A 26,778-nucleotide genomic window follows, 5' to 3' on the forward strand; every position below is an offset into this window, starting at 1 on the left:
TGGCGGCTGCCTGATGATTTCGAAAGCAGAAAGTGGAACTCCAGTGAATAATGCACCGGGTTACTAGCATGCTTATTGCAGGGTATCAATAGCATTGAGTACAGTCGGTGATATATCACTTCGCACCTGAGAAGGGAGAACTAACAAGTGAAGATGGTTCGTGTGTTCAAATGTCACAGTTTCAAGTCGGCCACTGTTGTGCCAGTATCAGACGAACCTCTTGCAGTTTGCGGAGATGGAGATTTGGTGTTTGTAGCCACGCGACAGTGCACAATCAAGATCTTCAAACGCAGCGACGATGACAGCGGCTTCGTTGAATGGCGATGTATCAGTACGATCTGCACCGTGGAGAAGATTGCCTACAACAAGTTCAGTAAGTTCATGGAATGGTAGTTTTAGTATCTTTTAATTTTATAGCGCTGTTCACCGCCAAATGGCAGTCTCATGGCGCTTTACATTAGACATTAACATTCAACAGTTTACATATAAAAAGTTTCCTCTTAACCACCACCAAAGCCTTCACAGTACTTTTATTCTTTTCACATTATTTCAAAATTCCAGAAGAACTCAGTATTATATTTACACAGGCCTAGCTTGATCAACATATCAAGTACTGAAGTAGATACAAAAGATGCTGCAATTTTCTAAACTCTTGATGGAGTGTCACCTCAAATTCAGTTAAGGTTTAGGATGTTTAACAGTTTAGTCGTCGTCGGCTTCTGTGGCGCACCCGCCAACCACCAACCCAGACGGGTTATCCAGATCCAGATCCAGATTGTAGTTTTATAGTTGCCGTCAGTTCTTCATTCTGCATCCTTATGTGTATGTGTATGCGTTTGTGTGTGCATTTGGTTTATATGTGAAAAGGGAGTAATTTTGAGGTTGTTTGCGCTTGACTCAAGATTAAAGAAGAATATTCTTCTTCTTCTTCTTGTCGATCACTCAGATGGAAACGCCGGTTCTCCGCGCTGGCATAGCTCACCGGGTCATCGTGGCACTCAAACCACCACACCGCGCTAAGGAATCAGCCTTGTGGTGGAAAGAAGAATATCAGATGTGCTGGTGTTATTTTAGTTTTTTGTGCATGTAGGATTTAAACAAATGAATGATAATAACGCTGGCACAGAGCACAACACTAACAGTCAGCATAACAAAGGAGGTCAGGAAAATCGTTTAATCTCATCTCCAGTCAGGATCTTCTTTTTATACTTTTTTAGTTACTTGCAAAGTTACATCGGATTCTATTTTTGGTTTTGTTTCCCTTTGTGTTTATTTGTTTGTGGGTCCTGGAGAAGCTTATACAATTACAAGCCAACTTTTGGTTTAGTATTGTATGTGCTGTCCTTGTGTTGGTGAGTACAGAATTATTTTTTTAACTTTTTTTCATCTCCAGAGGATTACATCATCACCCTGGAACAGAAGCGATCATGGAAGAGCTTGTCACGATACATCCGCGTCTACCTCAACTGGCACCTAGAGTCACAGCAGGGGAAGTCGACAAAGCAGAGGACCAAGGTGCGCATCGCGGGCAAAGCTCACTCGCTGCACTCCTCCAAGGAGTATATGCCACAGCTGGAGGTGGTGGATCTACCGCTGGATGGCACAGTCACTGCTTTGGATGTGTGCCGAGCCACCGGCAACTTTGCTGTCGCCTTTGGAAGAGAGGTAAGCATATTGCCTGAAGGAGTAAGGGGAAAGAGCGATTGAGGGATCAAAGTAATGTGTGTGTGCACATAAATGATACACATGTATATATATATATACAAAAAATGGTAAACTCATGCATGTCCACACACACACACACACATGCATATGAGCATGCAAGGACCCAAGTATAAGGAGAAGAAGCAGAAGATTTAGGAATTAAAGACATGGGAACATGAAACTCGTGCAGGCAGACATAGATAAAGCTATTAATTGCACACACACACACACACACACACATGTGGGCAAACACACCCACAGTCACAGATATGATCACACACACACACACACACACACACACACACACTCCCCACAAATACACACTTCCCACAAACACACCAAACACACATGCACACACTCTCTCTTTCTCTCTTGCACATAGGCAATATGCACTCCCTAATTCACATAACCCCCGACCAACCCCCCCCCCCCCCCCCCACACACACACACACACATTTTAGGGTTTTCTTCTCTGAACTGATATGTTTTCATTTGAATTAATCCTTTGCACTGCATACATGTCGGTGGCGATATTTTTAAAATCAGTCCAAATTTGACGCAGCTTTTGTTTGCACTATATCGCTAGGTGAAGCTGTACCAAATTGTGGAGAAGACAGTCGCCAACTCAGACAGGACGTACCAAGACGTGGAACCATTCTTGGAGTTGTGCTGGAACTTTGAGGTCATCTCCGCATCTCTGAGCGAAGAGTACCTGGTCTGCTGCTCCCACAAGCAAGTTCAAGGCATCAGTATTACCTATGCAGAAGGGGATGATGGGAGTCCACGATTAGGCAGCAGAGTGAGGTCCCCTATGGCACTGGAGCAGAGCAGCAGAAGCAGCTCACGTGGAGAGGTACATCTTCCAAAATGTTTGAACCTGTTAGCGTTAAGAATTGCATTTAGCAAATAAGCTTGCTTCATTCTAAAACTCTGTAAAAGGACAATTTTACCAGCCTGTTTACATTTAAACTGTGAAATAAACTCACAATTTTAAACAATTTATCTGAAACAAGTAGTTTCTTACAAAGATTAACAGGTTTATAAAGTTATAAGTGCTGCTCAGCAGTACGTGGTAAAAGACCCACAGAACGGGTACAGCACAGCAGCTTTTACAATAACAATACTTACAGTTCTCCAGGTTAAAACTCATTATAAATGTGTATTACTGACCTAGGTAAAATTAGTAACAGTTCGTGGTGTATTTATAGACAATGAAATTGCATGATCAGTAGCATTCTTAGCCAGAAAACTTTACAGTGATTGTAATTTTTTATCTTCTAAAAAAGCTCTAGAAATACTCTTGTCAATGTACACAGTACCTGCAGATAAATGTAAATTTGTACATGAGTTAGTGTAATCTCCCTTTGTGGGCGGATGCAAGATGTAGAAAATATGAACACTGCCTGTTTAATTTGGTGCCATTGGAACTGAAGAAAATGTCTCAATGGCTCTTTTCAGATATACAGTGGAACCCCCTTTTATAGTTTTAAGACCCCTTAATTTAAGACTTCCTCCTTTTTAAGACCAGGCCACCTTTTTCAGATGCTCTGCTCATAGCCTCTGTAAGTTTACCTCCTTTTTAAGACCAGGCCACCTTTTTCAGATGTTCTGCTCATAGCCTCTGTAAGTTTACCTCCTTTTTAAGACCAGGCCACCTTTTTCAGATGTTCTGCTCATAGCCTCTGTAAGTTTACCTCCTTTTTAAGACCAGGCCACCTTTTTCAGATGTTCTGCTCATAGCCTCTGTAAGTTTACCTCCTTTTTAAAACCAGGCCACCTTTTTCAGATGTTCTGCTCATAGCCTCTGTAAGTTTACCTCCTTTTTAAGACCAGGCCACCTTTTTCAGATGTTCTGCTCATAGCCTCTGTAAGTTTACCTCCTTTTTAAGACCAGGCCACCTTTTTCAGATGTTCTGCTCATAGCCTCTGTAAGTTTACCTCCTTTTTAAGACCAGGCCACCTTTTTATATTTAGTCAAGTTTTGACTAAATATTTTAACATCGAGGGGGAATCGAAACGAGGGTCGTGGTGTGTGTGCGTGTGTGCGTGTGTGTGTGTGTCTGTGTGTGTGTGTAGAGCGATTCAGACTAAACTACTGGACCGATCTTTATGAAATTTGACATGAGAGTTCCTGGGTATGAAATCCCCGAACGTTTTTTTCATTTTTTTGATAAATGTCTTTGATGACGTCATATCCGGCTTTTCGTGAAAGTTGAGGCGGCACTGTCACGCCCTCATTTTTCAACCAAATTGGTTGAAATTTTGGTCAAGTAATCTTCGACGAAGCCCGGACTTCGGTATTGCATTTCAGCTTGGTGGCTTAAAAATTAATTAATGACTTTGGTCATTAAAAATCTGAAAATTGTAAAAAAAAATAAAAATTTATAAAACGATCCAAATTTACGTTTATCTTATTCTCCATCATTTGCTGATTCCAAAAACATATAAATATGTTATATTCGGATTAAAAACAAGCTCTGAAAATTAAATATATAAAAATTATTATCAAAATTAAATTGTCCAAATCAATTTAAAAACACTTTCATCTTATTCCTTGTCGGTTCCTGATTCCAAAAACATATAGATATGATATGTTTGGATTAAAAACACGCTCAGAAAGTTAAAACAAAGAGAGGTACAGAAAAGCGTGCTATCCTTCTTAGCGCAACTACTACCCCGCTCTTCTTGTCAATTTCACTGCCTTTGCCATGAGCGGTGGACTGACGATGCTACGAGTAGGCCTATACGGTCTTGCTGAAAAATGGCATTGCGTTCAGTTTCAGTGTGTGAGTTCGACAGCTACTTGACTAAATATTGTATTTTCGCCTTACGCGACTTGTTCAGATGTTCTGCTCATAGCCTCTGTAAGTTTACCTCCTTTTTAAGACCAGGCCACCTTTTTCAGATGTTCTGCTCATAGCCTCTGTAAGTTTACCTCCTTTTTAAGACCAGGCCACCTTTTTCAGATGTTCTGCTCATAGCCTCTGTAAGTTTACCTCCTTTTTAAGACCAGGCCACCTTTTTCAGATGTTCTGCTCATAGCCTCTGTAAGTTTACCTCCTTTTTAAGACCAGGCCACCTTTTTCAGATGCTCTGCTCATAGCCTCTGTAAGTTTACCTCCTTTTTAAGACCAGGCCACCTTTTTCAGATGTTCTGCTCATAGCCTCTGTAAGTTTACCTCCTTTTTAAGACCAGGCCACCTTTTTCAGATGTTCTGCTCATAGCCTCTGTAAGTTTACCTCCTTTTTAAGACCAGGCCACCTTTTTCAGATGTTCTGCTCTTAGCCTCTGTAAGTTTACCTCCATTTTAAGACCCCCCCCTTTTAAGACCTGATTTTTTTGCTGATTTTTGAAGGTGGTAAAAGGGGGATTCCACTGTACTATCATACCTCTTTACTACAGTGAGTGCAATGCTTTAATACCAGACAACATCACCACGCCTTCGAGCCACATCTGCGCAGAGGATGATGTTCTCTTTGGATGATGTACCTGGTGAGTCCGACGATCACCGGTCACCGTCACCAGCTGTCAGTGTCACCCACTCCACAGGCACCCAGCAGTCCGTCGTCTTAGGCCTTGGTGCCCCCAGGTTAGTGAAAATGAATAGATAACAACAGGTGCAATAATTTTACCTGAATGGTTTTTAAGGTTGACGTCTTCCTTCAGGTGTGCTTGCTAGGTTAAGGCTGCAGCATGGAGATTTTCTGATCTCCCACGTCAGTGAAAATGAATTGATAATGACAGACGCAAGAGCCTGGTTTTTAAGGTTTGACGTCGTTCTTTCGATGTGGAAGGTTCGGGGTTTGAATCTCAGCTGTGCTTTCTAGATAAAGGGTACAACATGGAGATTTTCTGATCTCCCAAATCAATGAAAATGGAATAAATAATGTCAGGCGCAAGAGTCTGGTTTTTAAGGTTGACGTCGTCCTTCCATGTGGAAGGTGCAGGGTTCGAATCCCAGCTGTGCTTGCTAGGTTGAGGGTGCAGCATGGAGATTTTCTGATCTCCCAAGTCAGTGAAAATGAATAGATAAGGACAGGCGCAACTGCAGCCTCCGCCGGTTTTTAAGGTTTACATTGTCCTTCCATGTGGAAACTTATGATAGAAATGAACCTCTTTCAATGGCATTCGATTTATTCTACACCTCAGAGCCATCGTTGATGACGAGCATTACCAGGAGTGGTCCTTTGAGCCTGACGACAACATACCTGAGGACAGTGACGACCTGTCGAAGAGTCACTCCAAAATCATCTACCTGCACAGTTTGCATCGCGGCTCCCCCCACCCCCAGCATGGCGTCGCTCCACCTGTGCTCAGGGATTTCAGAGGTAACTGATGCTCAAGAAAAACTGCTAGCAGATAGAGCTATAAATAGTGGATAAAAAGCCATATGCGCCTGTGTAAATAAAATAAAAACTTATGTAACATAAAAAAATAAAAAATAAAGTAACTGACCTACTGACCTTAATTTTTTGTGTCCTTGTCATCGCATAACAAACTTTTTGTTGTTTTTGTTATTGCTCAATACAGGTGGTCCAGTGAAGTCATCGTCAGGTGTGAGCGCCAAGACAGTGTTACACCTGAGTGACCTGAAGGAACAGGATGATTGGCTGTCCGTCTCGCTCATACCTGTCCATCTACCAGGTACTGTTGTCATTTGTCTTGTCTTTTGCAAGTGACACTGCTAGGTTTGAAATTCATTGGTCAGCCTATTTCATTGTTCAGGGTTCATACGCTCCTTGAATCTCCTTGAATCCCCTTGAATTTTCAACCCCCCTTTTCAAGGACCTTGAATCTCCTTGAATTTGGAGAAAATGGTCATTCTTGTGTTTAACCTCCTTGAACCTCCTTGAATTCTGAAGTGCAGGTCAAAAAAAAAAAAGTTAATATTAAAGTTTTTCAGCAAAATGAAGCAACTTGACATTTTTGTTCGTTGCTGGAACGGGCAGCAAGTCCAAACGGAATACTATGCTTCCAAATTTCTTGGACATGCTTATGCAACCACCCTGATTGATTCTCTGGAGCCTGCCATGGTGGAGCTGGGATACCGGAAATACTCCTTGAAAACTCCTTGAATACTCCTTGAATTTCACTGTCAGGTGTCTGTATGAACCCTGATTGTTGCATTACCGACATTGGATGGGTCACTTTAAAAAAAACTGCCATACATGTAATACATATTTGTTACATACAGTGGTACCTGTGATGAAAGGACACCTTTGGGACCAGCCAAAAGTGTCCCTACATTGCAGGTGGCCTGTCATGACAGGTATACTTTGGTAGAGATAATATAAAAAGGGACAAGAGAAAGCGTCCTTTTAAGGGAGGTGTCCTCTCATGGGAGGGTCCACACATCGCAGGTACTGCTGTACTTTGCTTTCATAAAAAAAATCAATACTCACTGACATGGGAAAAAACTGTATATTGCCATTTAAATTGCAGCAGGATGATTACCTCCCCTCGAGACCATTTTCTTAGTTTAGGTCTAAATATTATATTAGTTGTATGTTATGTTTTTACATTGATTATTTTTAACTGTTCTTCAGACCTGACAATCAAGGGGTTAAAACATTTAACATTGTATTAGCTGAGCCCTCTTTTTCAACCCCAAGTTTCTATTCCAGAACAAGAGTGCATGACTGCCTCACTTAGTGACTTAAATATTGTGTGGATAACTTGATTAAAACGTTAGCGGCAGGAAAATGTCATACTTGTGAAGCCATAAATACTTACGTGCATGCAATGAAAAAGGCCTAAACAAGAGGAGGATCCCTATCTTTAGCATGGTTAGCAGATTCCTCTTTGTACCTCCCATGTTTCTACAGTGGAACCCCCATTTTAAGACCCCCCAATTTAAGACTTCCTCTTTGTGAGACCTTGATTTTTGTTAGATTTCCTGTTCATAACATCATTAAATTTACCCCCGTTTTGAAACTCCCACCATTTTAAGACCTGATTTTCTAAGATTTATCGAGGTCTTAACACTTTCTACCCCACTTATGTTGACCAAGTTTGTTTTTTATAGCCGAGACCAGCTGTGCTGCAGCACTGGTCACTCAGAATTGTAGTAACTGTGTAGAAACTGTGTATCAACACGATGGAATGCAGGCGTTAGATCGACGTTACAGGACGCGACTGAAGTGACTGTGTGTAAGGATATATCCCTACCAGGTCAGATAGAGCCATATGAGTGGGTACGGATATATCCGTACCTGGGAGACAATGAGTCAAGACCCCCAATTTAAGACTTCCCCTTTGTAAGACCTTAAATTTACCCCCATTTTAAGACTTACTCCATTTTAAGACTTACTCCATTTTAAGACTTACTCCATTTTAAGACTTACTCCATTTTAAGACTTACTCCATTTTAAGACCTGTTTTTCTCTGATCTTTGGAGGTCTTGACAGGGGGGTTTCGCTGTATTCCAGAACAAGACTGGTTGCCCCAGACACCGCATGGTTGGTCAGCCAGTAGCCCCGTCCGATCGTCCCTCCTGCCACGTCGCTGCTCTGTGTGTTGCTACGTCAGCAGTCACAGGGGAGGTTACTTGTACCGCCTGCACCCAGGTGTCTCCCTTGTGTCCACCTATCGCTACACGGACCTGGCTTACAAGGTGAGGGTGAAAGATTTCATGAGGTCATGGATCAGTTGATGTTTTTCTGGACATTTTCTGATTTGGAAGAAAAATCTGACAAGAAAGCTATGAACGCTTGATTTTGTATACTCATGTCATACTCGGCCCAACGTCATGTTAAAACAAGAAATTCCTCCGAGGTAGGAAAAACACCCCCGTCCTTACCATTCTCACTGCCACCAACTGAGAAAGTTATTTCCCTTTGACCATTAATATGTCCCTCTATAAGTCCTTGTAGAATCTTAATCCACCAATAACTCCCTAACCGTGTGTTTGACTGGTCCCAATTTTTGTAAGGACCGTCTCAGGAATGTATAGAACCTGTTCACCAAGTTTGGTGACGATCGGTCCGTTCATTCTTGAGATCTATATGCGAACACAAACACACAAACAAACAAACAAACAAACACATCGACCGAATCCTATACACACCCCTATACCGGGGGTGTAAAAAACAAAATCAAGCAGACAGTATTTTAGTATAGGGAGCAGACGGGGGTAGCAGAGGGGGGCTGGTTTGAGAAAATCTTTCTTAAACTATGTACATAACTAATAATGCGTACACAATGTTCATCTTGTTGATCACACATCTATATGGACAGTGAGACAAATGATTCTGCCTTCTTCAGGTCCTGCTTTCCTCCATACAGCTGGCAGCCGAGGCCCGGGACTGCAGTTGGCAACATGGTTTTCCGTAGGCTATGTAAGATGGGGCATCTCTGGAGGTACACGATAAGCAAGCAGAGGAGTGGAAGACTTCCCTCTTTTTGTTCTCCAAATGTTGGTATGATCTAAGTCTCAACCTTCCATTATTTGTTTTGAACAGGTAGCAGTGGGCCCTCACCTTCTGCAGGTGGTGACCAAGACAGGGTTGGAGTCCTACACGGCACGCTGGGGGGCCGTCGCTCTGTCCGTCACTGAGGGCGGGGTAGGGGAGGAGGAGGTACTATCTTTTTCTCCTTGTCAAACTCTGTAACCTTTTTATCTGTTCTTTTTTTTTATATTTTATGTGCTGTGAGATGCTCTTACATCCTTGAGAGAGAATGTAAATTGTGTGTGTGTGTGTGTGTGTGTGTGTGTGTGTGTGTGTGTGTGTGTGAATTCAACTATGTCAAAGTTTCTGTGTGCTGTGTATGAACTTTCTTATGTCCTTACTGCATCTTTTCAAATCGTGTCCCAGGTGCGCCCACCCTCTAGTCTGGACATCTGTCTGTGTGGTATTGAGCCATTTTTTGGTGCCACCGATCTCTCGCACGGCACTGACATCATTGCTCTGCTGACCAAGATTGCACCACAGACTGGGTGAGTAGATTAAACATGTTTTTATTGACAACCGTACTTTCAGGACTATAAGGCGCAACTATTGAACCGTATCGCCTTGTGTATGGCTAAAGAAGAGTACAGATGTACCCACATCGCTATACAAAGGAAGGGAACAGCCCCTCTCTAGTGATATGCATGTTTCTGTTTCTATGTCCTGGACAAAGTTTTCTCTTTGACATCTAAGGCCTTGGTCTCATAGTTAAAACTCGGCCATTGACCTGTGATCAGAAGGTCAGTGTCTGTAAACTAGGGCAGGCAGCTGGTCTCAGCTGAAAATATGGTAATTGACCTGAGGTCACAAGGCCAAACACCTCTGAGAATGCAGACTCTTTGATCTCACCTCACATTGGGGAGAAAATGTATTTCAACTGTGGCCAATACACCGGAAGCGTCTATTTTTCTCATTTTAAACTTAAAAGTGGTGGTTGTGCGTTTTGTAAGGAAGCATCTTATATAAGTCCCAAAAAGGGAAAGGGGATACCAAATTCTGCTTTAAAAATGTGCCGAAGAAAATAAATCGTAGCAATATCCCTGTACATGTATTACCATCAAAAATCATTGTTCGTTCAGTGAAAATTCAGTCTTGCAATTTGTGACCTTCACAGTAAAGAGACTGTCACTGTTACGATAAGACTCTTTGGGTTTATTCTAATGACAAAAATCTACCAATGTGGATCTATTATAAACTAAAGTAGACCTGCTTTGAAGACGTGAATTTCAGTTCTCTCTGCATACATTGAAGAACACGAATGTTAAATCTTTAACGTTTTTACAGAGTATGAAGGCCAGGACACATATATATATATATATATATTGTATAAATCCCTCGTTGTTTTTCAGGCAAGAAGATCTGCAGTGGAACCTGTATGTTCTGCAGAACTCCACAGTGGCTGAGTTTTACCAGGATATGGTGAGTCAAGTGTATTAGAAAAAGGTGGTTTAATTGGCCTGAGAAAGAGCAATTAAAAGGAACAATTTATTTAATTTTGTAATTAAAAAACATAAATTGAAGGATTGCTAAGGAGAGAAATAAAAAGAAAAGGATGCGTTATGTTCTTATTTATAATGTATGAAACTTGAGTATGGGGTATCAGACTGCACGGGAATCACCACTGAATAAATTAGTCAAATTGAGATTAACAAAAAAAATGTGAGCTTGAATACCTCGTTTCCATCAGTTCTTTAGTATCAGGACTCTAGGACTCTCTTTCTTTTTAATTTGGGACACATCAATTGGGTAAAAGACCTATTTTAATTCTACTGCCTGTTCTCAGGGGTAAGCTTCAAGCAGTCTATCAATATAGGTTTTTCGGAAATAACTCCATCAGGATTTACAAGGGGAAGGGAGGAGCAGGAGCCCCTTCTTCTTGTCGTTCGCCTATGCTAAACTTGGAGTCCAGCTCTGGTAATGAAGCCCCTGAAACTGCAGACTCATTTCACAACATCTGGAACACTCTCCATGCCTCCAACAAGCTGTATCCCGCGATCGGCACTAAAAACCAACTCCGATGTGTATGTTATGGGCGTGCGCTCGATATGATACCATTTTCTTTCGAAAATATAATCATCGGAGCCACGAATCGCCATGGATGGCTTGGTGATCACTGGAAGTGTTCGCTAAACACGTGTGTCTTCCTAATACCACGTGACCTCAAGCCAAACTCATGTGACCTCGATCAAAACACATGGTGATACGTGCCAGCGATTCTTTCCAAAACAAATTCCCTCGTCAACGCTGATTTTGTAAAGAAAAGGGTATCATATTGTGCGCGCGCTACATGGCATACACATCGGAGTTGGGTTTTCATGCCGATCGTTGGATACAGCCCTTCAGAGGCGTGGAGTGTTCCGGATGTTGTGAAATGTGTCTGCAGATTCAGGGGCTCCTACTCTTCCAGACGGCTGATAATCCTGACAGTTATTTTTAAAAATCGTCTATTGAGTTCTTGTTACACCAGGTGTGACTTTAAAGCCTGTCTTTAATTGGGCAACTTTAAGTCGACTACACAAAGTATGCTTCACGAAGTTTGCTACACGGAGCTTTAGCACTGAGTTTTTAGTAATATGACTTTGCGACGTCTTTACAAAGTCAACTGTGGGCTCAATAAACAACCGCCTTAAGCGACTGATATTTTTTATCAGGTGACTTCGGGCTCAATTAAGGTCCGCCTTAAGTGACTGATGTTTTTTATCAGGTGACTTCGGGCTCAATTATATAAGGACCGCCTTAAGTGACTGATGTTTTTTATCAGGTGACTTGAGGCTCAATGAAGGACTGCCTTAAGTGACTGGTGTTTTTCCTTAAGTGACTGATGTTTTTCCTTAAGTGACTGATGTTTTTCCTCAGGTGACGTTTGCTGCACGAATCCAGGAGACAGGCCCCGCCTCCTACCTCCACATTGTTCAGGAGGCTCATCTCCTGCTGCGCTGGGAGCTGCGTCGCTGTGTCACCTCTGACCAGGATCTCCAGGATCTGTACCATGAGTCCTGTGCTCTCCTGGGCGACTACTACTCATGGTAGGAATAATGGTGATAATTCTTCTTCTTCTTCTTCTGCGTTCGATGTTGGTGGCCGTGCTAGATCCTCAGACCAGTGGCTGCCAGGAAGTCCGCAGTCTTGCGCAGTTCGTCGGCAGGACCCCAGAGTTTGGCTCCAACACTGGTCTCTTCTTGCCAGAACTTCTGGCGTATTGTCTCTAGATGGGGGCAGTTCTGGAGAATGTGCTCCGGAGTTTGCTCTTCCGAGCCACATTCACAGTGTGCGTCATCCGCAAGGCCCAGTCTCTTGAGGTGTTTCTTCAGTCCACAGTGCCCTGTCCTTAGACGGAAAATGGTGGTTTGGCTTCTCCGGTCTAGTTTGTTGATGGGGTCTTCCTGTGGGTTGTAGTCTCCGTTTCTCTTTTTCCAGTTTTCTTTCTTCTTCCGTTGTAGAAGAGTCTTGGCTTCTTTGTACGAGGTGGAGTTGTGTGGTTGGGGAAGTCTCGCACCTCCTTTTGCCAGCCTGTCCGCTTCTTCATTGCCGGCAATGCCGACATGAGCCGGTATCCACTGGAGCACCACCTTGTTGTGTTGAGACAGGGTGCTGAGGCAGTTGTCGAGTTGCCTGGTGGGGAGGTCAGTGGGGCCAGACAGAAGGGACTGGAGGGCGGACAGGGAGTCAGTGAGGAGGACGATGTTTTGCCGACTGCGGTCTTCCCCTGCTGCGTGCTCTGCTGCAGTGATGAGGGCGTGGAGCTCGGCCCTGTAGTTCGAGCTCAGGTCACCAGCTGGGACGGAGAGGGAGGTGGTGGTCCCGTTTGGGCGACGGATGTAGACGCCACTGCCTCCATTCCTTACGGCGTTCTCTGAGGAGCCGTCTGTGTAGACGTGAGTCCAGGTGCAATGTGGGTAGCGGTCCTGAATCATCTCCATGGCGAGGGCCTTCTGGACATGTGGTGACTGTTCGCCCTTTGCTGTCAGTCCTGGTACATCTGTTCTGACTTCATGGAAGCTTTTGCGTGGGGCCCAGACGTCTGAGACGAGTGTCTCACAGCAGTTGGGGTCAGCTTCCAGAGCTTCAGCATACTCCGTTTGGAGGTCCTTGACCTGATGTTTGAGGCTCTTTCGTTTCAGCCTGTTCTTGGTGCCCTTGTTGAGGTTTTGGTGAAGTGGGTGAGTGGTCAGTCTCTTCATCTTCTCTCCCTGGAGGACAGCTTTGTACTCTCGTCTGTCCTCGAGTGGTTCCAGGTCTGCTGTTTTCTCCATTTCTTGGATGGGTGTACTTTTCATGGCAAAAAAATGGTGATAATGAGTAGGAGGAGGATACGGGTAGTGGTGGTGGAGATACAGTGGAACCCCCCTTTAAAGGCCTCCAAATATCTGAGAAAATAAGGTCTGAAATTGGAGGGAGTCTTTATTTTACAGAGGTAAGTATGAACAAAAAACACACAAAAATCAAGGTCTTTAAATAGGAGAAAACCGGCACGGTTGGCCTAGTGGTAAGGCGTCCGCCCCGTGATCGGGAGGTCGTGGGTTTGAACCCCGGCTGGGTCATACCTAAGACTTTAAAATTGGCAATCTAGTGGCTGCTCCGCCTGGCGTCTGGCATTATGGGGTTAGTGCTAGGACTGGTTGGTCCGGTGTCAGAATAATGTGACTGGGTGAGACATGAAGCCTGTGCTGCGACTTCTGTCTTGTGTGTGGCGCACGTTATATGTCAAAGCAGCACCGCCCTGATATGGCCCTTCGTGGTCGGCTGGGCGTTCAGCAAAAACAAACAAAACAAACAAATAGGAGGAAGTCTTTAATGGGGCGGGTCTTTGATAAAAGGGGGGTTCCACTGTAATGTCATAATGCATGGGCTGTAATGCTGTATGTTTGACCTCTGATCAGAACTTACAGGATCTGAACTGTGTCCTGCTGCTCTTCTTGGAGACTAGTATTGTTGCTAAGGACAGTGGAACCCCCCTTTTGGGACCCCCAACAACCTGAAGAAACGAGGTCTTCGAGAGGAGGGTGCCTTGTATTGGAGGTACTTTGGGGCGGGGATGTAGCTCAGTCGGTAGCGCGCTGGATTTGTATCCAGTTGGCCGCTGTCAGCGTGAGTTCGTCCCCACGTTCGGCGAGAGATTTATTTCTCAGTCAACTTTGTGTGCCGACTCTCCTCGGTGTCCGAACACCCCCCGTGTGTACACGCAAGCACAAGACCAAGTGCGCACGAAAACGATCCTGTAATCCATGTCAGAGTTTGGTGGGTTATAGAAACACGAAAATACCCAACGTACTTCCTCCGAAAACGGCGTATGGCTGCCTAAATGGCGGGGTAAAAACGGTCATACACGTAAAAGCCATGGGAGTTTCAGCCCATGAACGAACAAACAAACAAACAAGGTCTTCGAGAGGAGGGTGCCTTGTATTGGAGGTAGTTTTACAGAAGTGATGAACCTATAATCTGAAAAAGCATAGGGCCTAAAAAAAGAGGTCTAATAAATTGGGGGACTGAATTAGGGGGGTTCCGCTGTGTAAGAAATCAATGCACACTAGAATGACAAAGACAAAGAAGCAGCTCAAGGAATACATAATTATACTTAAATAGAAACGTTTTTCTTCAAGGCCCCGGCAAGATGACTGGCACCTGTGTCTGCCATACTACAAGAAGTCTGGTCTGAAAGTGTCTGATGTTGTGAGACAGGCTGTGCAGCACAGGCAGCACACCAAGGAGGTTCGTTTTGTGCATGTGTATCTGTTTGTTTGTCTGTCTGTCTGTCTGTGTCTGTCTTTCTCTCTGTCTGTCTTATATGTGACCCTCCACCACGAAATGAGTCGCATGTCACCTCGCGCGGTTCTGCGCTAGGCTTGATATAAGTCCGGATAGTGTATGGTAACAGTGTGAGGGTCACCTTAGTCACAGGCTTATAACTCAAACAGTTTTTGCTCTTTTCTAAAACGGTTTTCACCACTGGATAGAGCATAAAAAACTCTTTAGGAAAATGTAAAAATATGAAAATCATGCAAAGGTGACATGCGACTCATTCCGTGGTGGAGGGTCACATATGTCGGTCTTTCTGTCTGTCTGTTTGTCTGTCTGTCTGTGTCTGTCTGTCTTTCTCTCTGTCTGTCTTATATGTTGGTCTTTCTGTCTGTCTGTCTGTCTGTGTCTGTCTGTCTTTCTCTCTGTCTGTCTGTTCTGAAGCTATTTAGGGCAAGCAAATGTTTTTGTGTGTGTGTATTTGTTTTGTTTTTTGATTGGATAGTTTTGCATCTCTGTAGGAGCCAACTTTGTGGGAAAAATAGAGATGTCAAAAGATAATTGTTATTATGATACTCAACAGCAAACATCCGTGTACGTGTATGGACGGGGCCTGATGCAATACCTGGATTGGGTTCTCTTTCATTCTGATTCACCGCTGGATCTGAAAGAGGTGGGAAAGATTGTAGATTGTTGTGAGATTTTGCTGAGATGGTGTGTGTGTGTGTGTGTGTGTGTGTGTGTGTGTGTGTGTGTATGTGTGTGTGTGAGTGTGTGTGTATGTGTGTGAGTGTGTGAGTGTGTGAGTGTGTGTGTGTGTGTGGTGTGTGTGTGTGTGTGTGTGTGTGTGTGTGTGTGTGTGTGTGTGTGTGTGTGTGTGAACTGACTTACCTGCATGTACGTATGCGCAGCCTATGCACCAACACATGTTTATTAAATAGCTGATGCTTTCGTCTTGCCTGTCAGGATTTTTGAGTTAATAATATTAGTGGACTGAAATCTCTGTATGTTGTTGTTTTGGGAGGGATTTGATAGTTGTCCCAAGGCAAAGCGAGTGTCCCTATCAGAGCTTCATTATAAGCAAAATTATCCGTTAGAAGAGCTAATTTATTGCGTTTGTGTTTGTTTTTGCTTTCCCATTACTTTTCTTTCCTTCTTCCATCTATAAGTCATCTCCCTGCTTGCATGGGAAAGCCCATTGTTTTTGTTTTTTCAAAGTCTCATTAGTTTTGTTTTTTGAGCAGGCTTGTCTGCATGAAGACTGACTGTGTACTAGCTGGTACAATGGAACCCCCATTTAAGACCCCCAATTTAAGACTCCCTGCCTTTTACGACCCTCTTTTTCCAGACTTTCTGTTCATAACCTCTGCAAAATTACCCCCATTTTAAGACTCGCTGGCCTCCTTTTTAAGACCAGATTTTCTCAGATTTTTTTATCTCTGAAAAGGGGGTTCCGCTACTGTAGCTCCTTTTTGTGTATCTATAATGCTGAGAAGTTGTTTTTACTTGGAATGGTAATGTTGTTTCAGGACATGAGCAACACAGTGCTACACATCTACGCCTCCACCGGCCCTGAGTCACTGCCGTCAGTCATCCTGCTGTCCAGACTGGAGGGATACAGCCCTGGTGAGACAGATATGGAATGGAAGGGGGGGGGGGGGTCGGGCTGGATCTAGGAGGGGTTCCCTTGGTTCCAGAAGCCCCCCTCCCCCCATTTTACCCGGCAGATGTACTTGTTTTTCTCAAGGAGAGACCCAAATACCCTTTTTATATGCTTAATTTTTACAGCATTGCCCCCCACACCCTACCCCTGGTAAGCCCCTGTATCCCTGCCTTATTTTGGAAGCTTCTTCTTCTCAAACAATAGGTCCAGCGGTGGGGGTGGGGGGGGGGGGGGGGGTGGTGTCAAAAAAGATAAAGGGAACAAGGGGTTCGAATTAGAGAAAGAGAGGGAGCAAAGTCTCACGTGTGACGTCTGAAATTGAATTGATTTAACCGATTAAGGGATAATTTGTTCCTATGGGAGATTGATGAAAGTAATTGGAAAAAATAAAAATAAAAACAACAACATGTATTGGTTGCTGTCACACAGTGGGAGAGAATTAAGAAGAGTGGAGAGTAGCTCTATAGGCCCAAGAGATTTGCTTGAACATTAATTTGTCGATAGAAAGATCATTTAAATTCAGAAGGGCATGCGCAGGCAGTGAGATAGAGGAAAGAGAAAGACAGTGAGAGAGTTATAGTATTTTGAACTTATTAAAATGTTCAGAGTTTCAGAGAAGTTAATACTAATGCAGAGAGCAGAAATGAAGAAGGCAGTCGCCAAGCAAAAAACGGAGTGCACAATGTCATGTCTGTACAGTGGAACCTCCCATTTAAGACCGGAAAAAATCCGGAAAAAGACTTGGGTCTTAAAAAGGAGGTATAGTCTTCGAAAGGGGTTGAATTTATAGAGGTTATTGACAGAAATTCTGAGAAAGCAAGATAGTGCTTTTAGTTATGCGCTATAGAAATCTCCTTAATAAATAAATCTCCTTAATAAATAAATCTCCTTGATAAATAAATCTTTAAATGTGGAAGGTCTTAAATTGGGGGTTGTTAAAAGGGGGGTTCCACTGTAACACTTACTTCATCTAGATCTGTGTTGTCTGACACAGAGACAGCACGCCATCTTCTGTCAGACCTGTCGTCTCTCAAGGAGTCAAGGGGAGAGCAGTCAAGGTGAGCAAGATGTAAACAAGTTCTCTGTTAAATTTTAAAGTCTACGTTTTTGGTTAGTTTTTGTAAAGTACCATGAGATTGTGAATAGCAATAATTATAAGAATGTTTTCTTATTGTTATTATTAGTATTCTGTTCTGTGATTTTAGTGGCATATTCGAACTTGCCCTGGCGACCTGCTCGTTACGACCACCCAAATGATTGACACGTCACAACTGATACTGCCTTCTTTTCGAAGCATCATAGTGACAAGTAGTCATAATTTGTTGCAGTACTTTGGAGAGGCTTGCCTTTGTCAAAGTCCATCTTCTGCTGTGTGACCCCAACGCTGCAGAGATCCAGCTGTCTTCACTTGACAAGGTATTTTACATTTCTTCTCTCTTCTTTTTTCGCTATATTGAAAGCATGTTAGCTATAATAAAAAAAAACTAACAAAAAAAAAACTTTTGAGATTTTTCAGACGTACATAATCAGTCTGAGGTTGAGTAAGTGCATGCATTTCTGTCTTCAAATGACACAGTGTTGCAAAAGAGTGGGAATCAGCTCTGAAGAAAAGTGAGTTAAGCGCTGTAAACTGTATAGCAGCTCCCTTTTCCTGGCGAGAAAACAGCCCGAATTTCCATGAGGTTAAACGTACATATATGAAATCTTATCCTTATTCTTATCCTTATCCTTATCTTTATCGTTGTTCCCAGTTATTCTCATGACTCGTGTGCTTTGCAGGGAGAACTGTTGGAGATATGCACTCAACACCCAGACCTCATACACACTGCGGCCACTGAATTTACACCCCTTGGACAGGTCTGAGTGTGTCTGTGTGTGTGTGTGTGTGTGTTTGTGTGTGTGTGTGTGTGTGTGTGTGTGTGTGTGTGTATGTGTGTGTGTGTGTAAGTGTGTATGTTTCTGTTCCCAAGAGTGTGTGTGAATTATAAAGTGGCTGTCTGTCTTTCTGTATGCCTCACTGTGTGTGTGTGTGTGTAAGTGCAAGTGCACATCTGTGTGTAGACACGATCACATGTGCACTTTCAGAAATGCCAGAAGCTCATATCAGCAAAATGAGATGCTATTATAATTTTACACAAAATATCTATGTGCTATTTTTAGCTGATGAGGCGCCATGCACCAGACACCCTCTTACACCTGTTGGCCAACATTGTAGGTCAAGGTCACATGACACTGGACACCTGTCTGCACCTGCTGGAGGTAATATCATATATTGTTTGAGATTTTGATGTTGTTGCTGTGCATATGTGTGTGTGCGTGTGTGTGTGTGTGTGTGTGTGTGTGTGTGTTGTCTATATGATGTCTGTCTATCTGTTGGTCTGCCTGTGTGTGTGTTTGTCTGTGCCTGTCCTTTTGTCTGTCTATATGTTTAAGTGGGTGTAATTGTGTCTGTCTATCTGCATCTCTCTACAGGTGTGTTTCTCTGTGTTTGTTTTTTTGAATCTACGTTTTCTCTGTGTGGGGTTGTCTTTCACTATTGGCTTGACAGTTGCTGTAATTTGAACTTAAGTAGACGGGCGCAGTGGCGTGGTGGTAAGACGTCGGCCTCCTAATCGGGAGGTCGTGAGTTCGAATCCCGGTCGCTGCCGCCAGCTGGTGGGTTAAGAGTGGAGATTTTTCCGATCTCCCAGGTCAACTTATGTGCAGACCTGCTAGTGACTTAACCCCCTTCGTGTGTACACGCAAGCACAAGACCAAGTGCGCACGGAAAAGATCCTGTAATCCATGTCAGAGTTTGGTGGGTTATGGAAACACGAAAATACCCAGCATGCCTACCCAACGAAAGCAGAGTGAAGCCTGACTATGCTCTCAGAGTATAGTGTGGGGAACCCAAATGGGCAAACGAGCTCACACGTAACCAGAAAATTCTGGAACACTGAAGAAGAAGAAGAACTAGTGATAGCGATATATTATAGCTTACCAGCGTCTTCTCATCTGTTGTTTCATGCAGAAGCACTGTGAAGCCGCCAGGTGTCAGAATAATCAGGTCAGAGAGTTCTTGGAGGTACTGTTGAATGGTGAGTTCTTGTTCTTGTTCCTCCTTCCAGTGTGTATGTATCCGGACTGTCTTAATTCAATGTAACAAAAATGTACACCTGTGAATAATTAGCATTTGCTTGTGATGCATGTTTTTTAGAAGTTAAAATGTAGATGCCTAGGCCTATGTGTTAACACACACACACTCACACATTTGTGTAACTGGATGAAAATGTTGTTGTTGTTGCATTGCTTATTCTGTCACCCTTGAAAAACAAGTTAAATTCAATTCAATCAAATCCAATGCTTCCCGTCTAAAATTCTCTTTATCTTTCTCTTTCTGTCTGTGTGTGTCGATCGACCTGTCTGTTGTGTCTCTCACTGACATGCTACCTTCAGTACACAGACATGTGGATGTACATGATAGCTTGAGTTATGGAGAGTCAAGATAGTTCTCAGGGGCGGACGAGGGGGGGGGGCACAGGGGGCACGTGCCCCCCCCCCCCCCCGAAAAAAAGAAGAAAAAAAAAGAAGAAGAAAAACAAAAGATTTTTCTATGCTGATTCTATGACCATTTCTAAGTTCAAATGGCACCAGATGGCACCATTTTGCTTCTTTGGGCAAAATTTTTTTCCGGGGGGGGGGGGGGGGCAGGCCCCCGGACCCCCCTAGCAAATTCGGGCGCTTCGCGCCCATCACATTCACTTTCAATTCAAAGTGCCCCCCCCCCCCCCTTACAAAGCAACTGATCCGCCCCTGGTTCTGTATCATTAGAATACATTAAAATTTAAATGGGACTTTTTTTTCTTCAAATTAGTTAATTTGTTTGCAGATGAAAGCAGACAAATGTGGTTTGAGGAAGCAGCGGTAAGTGTCATGTGGATTGTGTGCTAATTGCTGTTTTAGAAAAATATCTGATGTTAAGGTGAAATCCTGGTTCATTTCTTTTGCTCCACTCTCAGTATCTGCATGACCCACTTTCCTCCTTGCCTGCCCCCCCCCCCCCCCACCTCCACCCCCCCACTCTACATGTCCCATCTTAGAGTTTATTTGATTCTTTTCTTCTAATGTTTTAATAGCAGTTATAATTTTTTTAAAAATGTCTTCTTTGTAGTAGTCACATACGATTTCTCTTATTTGCTGTAACATTCTGATGCAGGGTCAGCTGTGTGAGATCTACGTTCAGCGTCTGCTGCGAGGAATTCGTGCACAGCCTCCCAAGCAGAAACGTGCTGCCCCCACCAAATTCCATGTGGTATGTATAAACACACTGTAGTTAGTTAGTTAGTTGTTGCTTTTTGAGTCCAGCGGACCATATAGTCTAAATCAGGACCCCAAACACACTGCATAACTTACATATGTATAATGCTTCCTGTCAAGAATACAGTGGTTAATACCTGTGATGAAAGGACAATTAACCTTTGGACCAGCCAGAAGTGTCGATCCCTACAGTGGCCTGTCATTAAAAGGATACTTTCAATAAATTAAGAGATGAAGGGACAGCCTGAAATGCCCTTTATTGGGAGGTGTCCTCTCATTGGAGGGGCTGACATTACAGGTATTGTAAGCTGCCTTTAGATAATTTCTGTTGATAATGGGAGGAAATTGACCTCCATTTTAAGACTCCCTTCCTTTTAAGGACTGCATGATTTTCTCAGATTTCAAGATGTCGTAAAAGGGAAAAGGGGGGGGGGGGGGGGGGGGGTGGGAGGGTGCACAGTGTATGCACATTCTTCTTTTGACAGACACCAGCCTGAAGACAAGCACTAATGTTTGAAGGTCACTTATTTTTGAGACAGACGTCACTTAGCAACAAGCAATGAAACCCTGATAGAAAACCTGCCATTTAGCAAAGTCAGTGCATAGTGTCTCAGACTGTGCTCACAAGCAGTCGTTTGTGCTCATTTCTGTTGCCCTGTTTTTTTCCGCGTTCTGGTGTGAATTTCTGTTAATCTTCTTGTGCACGGAATATAACTGTTGAAGTGTATAGTCACACTCTTTTGTGTCTTTCAGAGACTTTTGTCTTATTTTTCACCTTTGCATTCTATCATTTAAGCTTGCTGTTAATTTCTATTGTATATTCAATTAATTATTGCTGCGGCTTTCATGTTGATCAATCTATGATTTTGTCGCTGCCCTACACGCCACCAGGCGTGAAAGGCAGTAAGTAAGTAAGTAATCTATGATTGCAGCCTTCAGGCAACGGCCATTTTGCCAGTCGCTTTCCTTGGCTGGATTATCTGCCCCCGGTTACCTCCCCTTCCTGTCTGAACAGCCCTTGTCAGAGGGTTGCCATGGCTCCACCGGGGGTCTTTGGACTTCGCGCAGCCAGTATTCCACTACCTGTGAAGGCGGCAGTGGGAGGGGGCAAGGAGGGCCTACAGGAGGAGGTTTGCACCTGTGGCTTTTGCGTCCAGGACCTGTTGAAACTCCAGGTGGGTAAATAGTTTGTTTTAGTATAATTGAGAGTGAAAAAAGAATTGTTTTGTGAGACTAATCGGGGGTGGGGGGGGGGGGGGGGGGGGGGAGGAGAGGTTGCATCTACTTATGAATCAAATATAACCATAAGGTGACTACCGGAAGTGGACAGCTGATGTCTATAATTGTTATCTTGCTACAACCAGTGACGTGTCTTTTCCGTCTCCCTTGCTGACTCTCTCTCTGTGACCATCTCACTCTCTTTCTCCTTCACTTGAATTTTGACTACGTGTGCATGCCGGGTAGGTCTGCCTTTAACCTTCACCGTGCTTCTTGGATCTTGGACGACCCAGAGCCTCACGAAATCGTCTTTATCTCTGAAACTATTTGGAGTTTTTAATTGAGACTTCATGTAATCTCCAATCACCATACGATCTTCCTATAGTCCAACTTTTGAAAGATTATCTTTGTAAACAAACAAGGAAATGATGACGTAATTTCAGCTTCACGGTCCAGATGATGTGGGTCATGGGCGACCCATATGGAATTACATAAGGAATTTTACGCTGTTTCTCCTTATTCGGATGGCGTGGGTCGTGTACGACCCGTACTAGCTCTGCAAAGAGGCATAAAAACGGTTATTCCTATTCGGATGGCGTGGGTCGTGTATGACCCATACTTTTTACGTTCAATCTGGCTTACTTGGAAAGTATGGGTCGTACACGACCCACATCGTCCGGACTGTGTAGTCAACAAACGTGATCCGCTGAAGGTTAAGAGTGGCCACATAGATTAAATGGATGATAAATACCAAAATTCAACAAACAAACATATCTATGTTCAAATGAACATTGTGTACAGTGCAGTACGATTTTTTTTCAGTCTCTGCTGTGTAGCAAGCACACAAGAGAAGACTTACGCAGCCTTGTCTTGCGACTGATGGAAGGTCGTCGCGACATGATCGGCTGGGACTCTGTGTGGATGCTGTGCAGTCATGTGCGACGGACCAAAGACATCACAGAATTTGCCGTCGACAAGTATCCCAACGTTGTGGCCAAACTAGCCGCTACCACCTTTGGTCATGATCTGGAAAAGGTTGGTGGTTGGATGATTTGCTTTTGGTTTGGATCGTTTGCTCTGTGTGTGTGTGTGTGTGTGTGTGTGTGTGCGTTGGGTGGTTGTGGAGATCTTCTTCTTCTTCTTCTTCGTTCATGGGCTTAGACTCCCACGTACACTCGTGTTTTTGCACGAGTGGAATTTTACGTGTATGACCGTTTTTACCCCGCCGTTTAGGCAGCCATACGCCGCTTTCGGAGGAAGCATGCTGGATATTTTCGTGTTTCTATAACCCACCGAACTCTGACATGGATTACAGGATCTTTTCCGTGCGCACTTGGTCTTGTGCTTGCGTGTACACACGAAGGGGAATAAGCCACTAGCAGGTCTGCACATAAGTTGACCTGGGAGATCGGAAACATCTCCACACTTAACCCACCAGGCGGCCGCGGCCGGGATTCGAACCCTCGACCTTCCGATTAAGAGGCCGACGTCGTGGTTGTGGAGATGAAGTATAGGTAAAGTGATGAAGGTTTTTCGCTTGAATGTTCAGCTTTGGAAAGGGCTCTTTCAGAAAGGGCTGTTGCATGGCTACTGTCACACATGCACACGCATGCACGTTTGCACGCATGCATGCACACACGCACACACGCACGCACGCACGCACGCACACACACACACACACACACACACGCACACACACACACACACACACACACACACACACACACACACACACACACACACACACACACACACACATGCAGACAGACACACACACACAAGTTACCCAGGATGTCAGCTAACGCCCTACAGGCATTGAAAAGGTTAAAGAATGCTCTCATTGCATGTAAAAGCCTGGACACCTGTTGCAGTGAACATGATCCAGCAAGGACGTTTTTTTTAAGATGCAGCATACATTTTACATCTATGCAACCCCTGTGACTGCAATAAACATGTTTCAGTGGCAGGTGATGCTGCGGTGTCTGGAAGCCAGGCAGAAAGAACAAATGCCAGACACCAGTTCAGGTGAAACTGGTACTACACCAGAGACTTCTCAGCATACCTTGCTGTCTGCTTACAAAGGTACCTCTTAATTTGCCTGTTCAATTTCAATTGTGTCATCTTTTCTGTGTGTACACGCATTTACAACAAAACATGTTTAAACATTATTTTTTTCATTTACAAAAGAGTAAGGTTGGAAAAATGTTTTCAGCATGTTTGTCCTTTACATTTAAGGCTCCATTTGCCTCATAAACTATCAGATTTTGACCAGACGCCCCCGGCCAGGCTTTTACATATCACCCTTTATATATATTAGAAACATCCTTTCTTTTGAACACTTACCCGTACGAAACGTTCTTATAAGAAATTGGACCCAATTTCATATAAGATTCTTATAAGAGTCTTGTATGACAATTTCATATATGTGGCTTATAGGTATTTTAAATGCAAATGAGGTAAATTCTTATAAGAAACTTATATGAATCATATATGAACCTATAACCTGAGCTCATATAGGTCTCTTATATGAATCTTATATATTCTCTTATAAGAAAGCTATAGGTCTCTTATATGAAATGTTCATATATGAGACTTATAAGAATCTTATATGAAACCTACATCTCCCTTATAGGATTCTTATATGTCTCATATATGATATTTATATGTCTCATACTAGACACACGACCTTGACCTACATTTGTGTTTACAAGGGAAATAACACCTGCTTAACCCAATTTAACTGTCTTGACTTTGAATTATAATGAATCCAACTGCAAAATACCTTTTGGTTCAGTATATATACATATCTTTACTGAAGTTGTGTTTATTTTGAGGGCAAAAACAAACAGATCTCTAAATCACTGGTCACAAGAAGAGGAGTAAGACATGCATTGTCCTCTTCAAATCCAATACTTTGAAATTTGAAATTATGAACAAGAAACAACAAACAAGTTACAGCCACAAATAATTTTCTTGAATATGCACAGCTGTCACAGTTTCTTGTTGCTTGAACCAAAGTAGTGCTGGTAAACATGATTTGATCACCTGATGCAGAACCAGAACTGTAAAGTAAAACAAATAATGGAGGGAAATTCTGGATTTTGAATAAAAACACAAACCTGTCAGTGTCAAGCTGTTGGGTTGGTTGGGCTGCCAGCCACCCACAAACATCAGCATGACATAAACATTCTCTTCACATATTCATACATCAAGTCCAATTATTTCTGTAAGAACTTTGCATTTTAGTCCTGCTCTTTCACTGATTTTCTGCTAAACATCCTCACAGAGCTGCTGTCACAAAGATGGCCGTTCAGTCAGGGGGAGATAATGCTCAAGGCAAACCATCCACTTCCTGTTCATATATGAAACATATATGAAAGCCAGTATTGCCAGTAATTCAGCATTGTCCAATATTTTTTCTAAGTCCTGAATTCTCCTATGCAGAAACTAAGTGATGATTCATATAAGAGTCATATAAGATTCATATAAGAAACATATAAGAGAACTATAGGTTTCTGGAAGTGCAGGTTCTCATATATATGATTCATATATGATTCTTATATGAATTGGGGTCTTTTTCATATAAGAGACTTATAAGAAACCTATTCCTACAACTGACATACATAGCTTTTTACTTGTCATATATGAAACTTATATGTTTCTTATAAGAAACTTGTAGGTTTCTTATATGTCTCTTATATGTTCATATATGTTCATTTCGTACGGGTTACTGCTAGAGAATATCCCTGACCGGCTGCTCTCCCTGGAGAGCGAGCATTTTTTAAAGAATTTCTTTTGCACCATGCAACCTGAGCCACGTGATGGCACTAGAGGGCAGTTTTGATAGTTCGAAAGTACACAGTTGGGATAAAGGTCAAGAAAGACGGACATGAGTGACATTCTGAGTCATTGTGCAGTTTGCGGAGTTGAATAATGAGTGGCACACACTGCTTTGCAGTCCGGAAACGGGCGTTGAATTATGATCGAGGGGACACTATCACTTACTACATGTATAACTGAAGAGAGTATGAGCTCATGCAGTTGTGTCCCTTGACATGTGCTTGTAAAACATATCAAATTCTCTGAGATGGAAGAAATTGCTACAGTTTTGTCGAAGCCAAACGAAGAAATACAACTAGAGTAGACTTGGTAGACGGCAGATGGTAGCCTACAAAAAAACATTTTAGCATGTTCATAGTTCACATGTGCTAGTTATAGTCACATAAGCGATCTGTATGCATCATAACATGTTGTTAAAGACCCTACCTAGTGTGTTTCATCAGGTTTCTATGGCTTTTTGTGTGAAAAGCTTGAATCATTCTGTAAACCTTCTGTGAGAAGGATTGGGGCTTTAACCCTACTACAGTGTGGGTGAAAAAAAACACCAACATTTTCATGGTCTCGCCATGTTTTCTCAGCATTCATGTTCTTTCCTGATCTTTGTGCAGACGTGCTGGGGGAGTTGGTGGAACTATTCCCGGCGGAAGAATTTCTGAGTTCTCTGCCAGCAGACGGCAGCCTGTGGTTCCTGCTTCCATTCATCACGCGTTGCCTGCAGAGAAAACACCTCGACGAGCTGAAATCCAACATCACCGGCAAAGGCAGATCACTGCTGATGCAGCTGAACACTTCGTCATGAGCATTTCTTCTTCTTCTTCTTCTTCTTTGTTCATATATTTGTGTGTGTATGTGTGTGTGTGTGTGGTTGTGAG

At 43.1% G+C, this 26,778-nt stretch overlaps 1 protein-coding gene across 1 annotated transcript; it reads left to right on the top strand.

The window, feature by feature from the left end:
* Positions 1-6: 6 nt before the first annotated feature.
* Positions 7-26,778, top strand: LOC138978262 (BLOC-2 complex member HPS3-like). Its single transcript, XM_070350927.1, has 25 exons — positions 7-373; positions 1,394-1,665; positions 2,291-2,557; positions 5,131-5,294; positions 5,855-6,033; positions 6,236-6,349; positions 8,134-8,318; positions 9,166-9,282; positions 9,520-9,641; positions 10,503-10,572; positions 12,010-12,179; positions 14,754-14,862; positions 15,473-15,562; positions 16,419-16,515; positions 17,547-17,610; positions 17,881-17,968; positions 18,332-18,409; positions 18,713-18,811; positions 19,563-19,629; positions 20,421-20,455; positions 20,748-20,843; positions 21,781-22,023; positions 22,889-23,101; positions 24,028-24,148; positions 26,515-26,778. The coding sequence occupies exons 1-25, from the start codon at positions 154-156 to the stop codon at positions 26,703-26,705; spliced, it is 3,471 nt and encodes a 1,156-aa protein (XP_070207028.1). The 5' UTR covers positions 7-153; the 3' UTR covers positions 26,706-26,778.

The sequence above is a fragment of the Littorina saxatilis genome, linkage group LG10, assembly GCF_037325665.1.
Source record: "Littorina saxatilis isolate snail1 linkage group LG10, US_GU_Lsax_2.0, whole genome shotgun sequence".
Classification (NCBI taxonomy): Eukaryota; Metazoa; Mollusca; class Gastropoda; order Littorinimorpha; family Littorinidae; genus Littorina; species Littorina saxatilis.

Coding starts and splice junctions, on each gene's coding strand:
- LOC138978262 (XM_070350927.1), top strand. CDS start 154: ATGGTTCGTGTGTTCAAATGTCACAGTTTCAAGTCGGCCACTGTTGTG. Junction 6,350..8,133: donor CATACCTGTCCATCTACCAG/GTACTGTTGTCA, acceptor GCTGTATTCCAG/AACAAGACTGGTTGCCCCAG. Junction 19,630..20,420: donor CTTGGAGGTACTGTTGAATG/GTGAGTTCTTGT, acceptor ATTTGTTTGCAG/ATGAAAGCAGACAAATGTGG.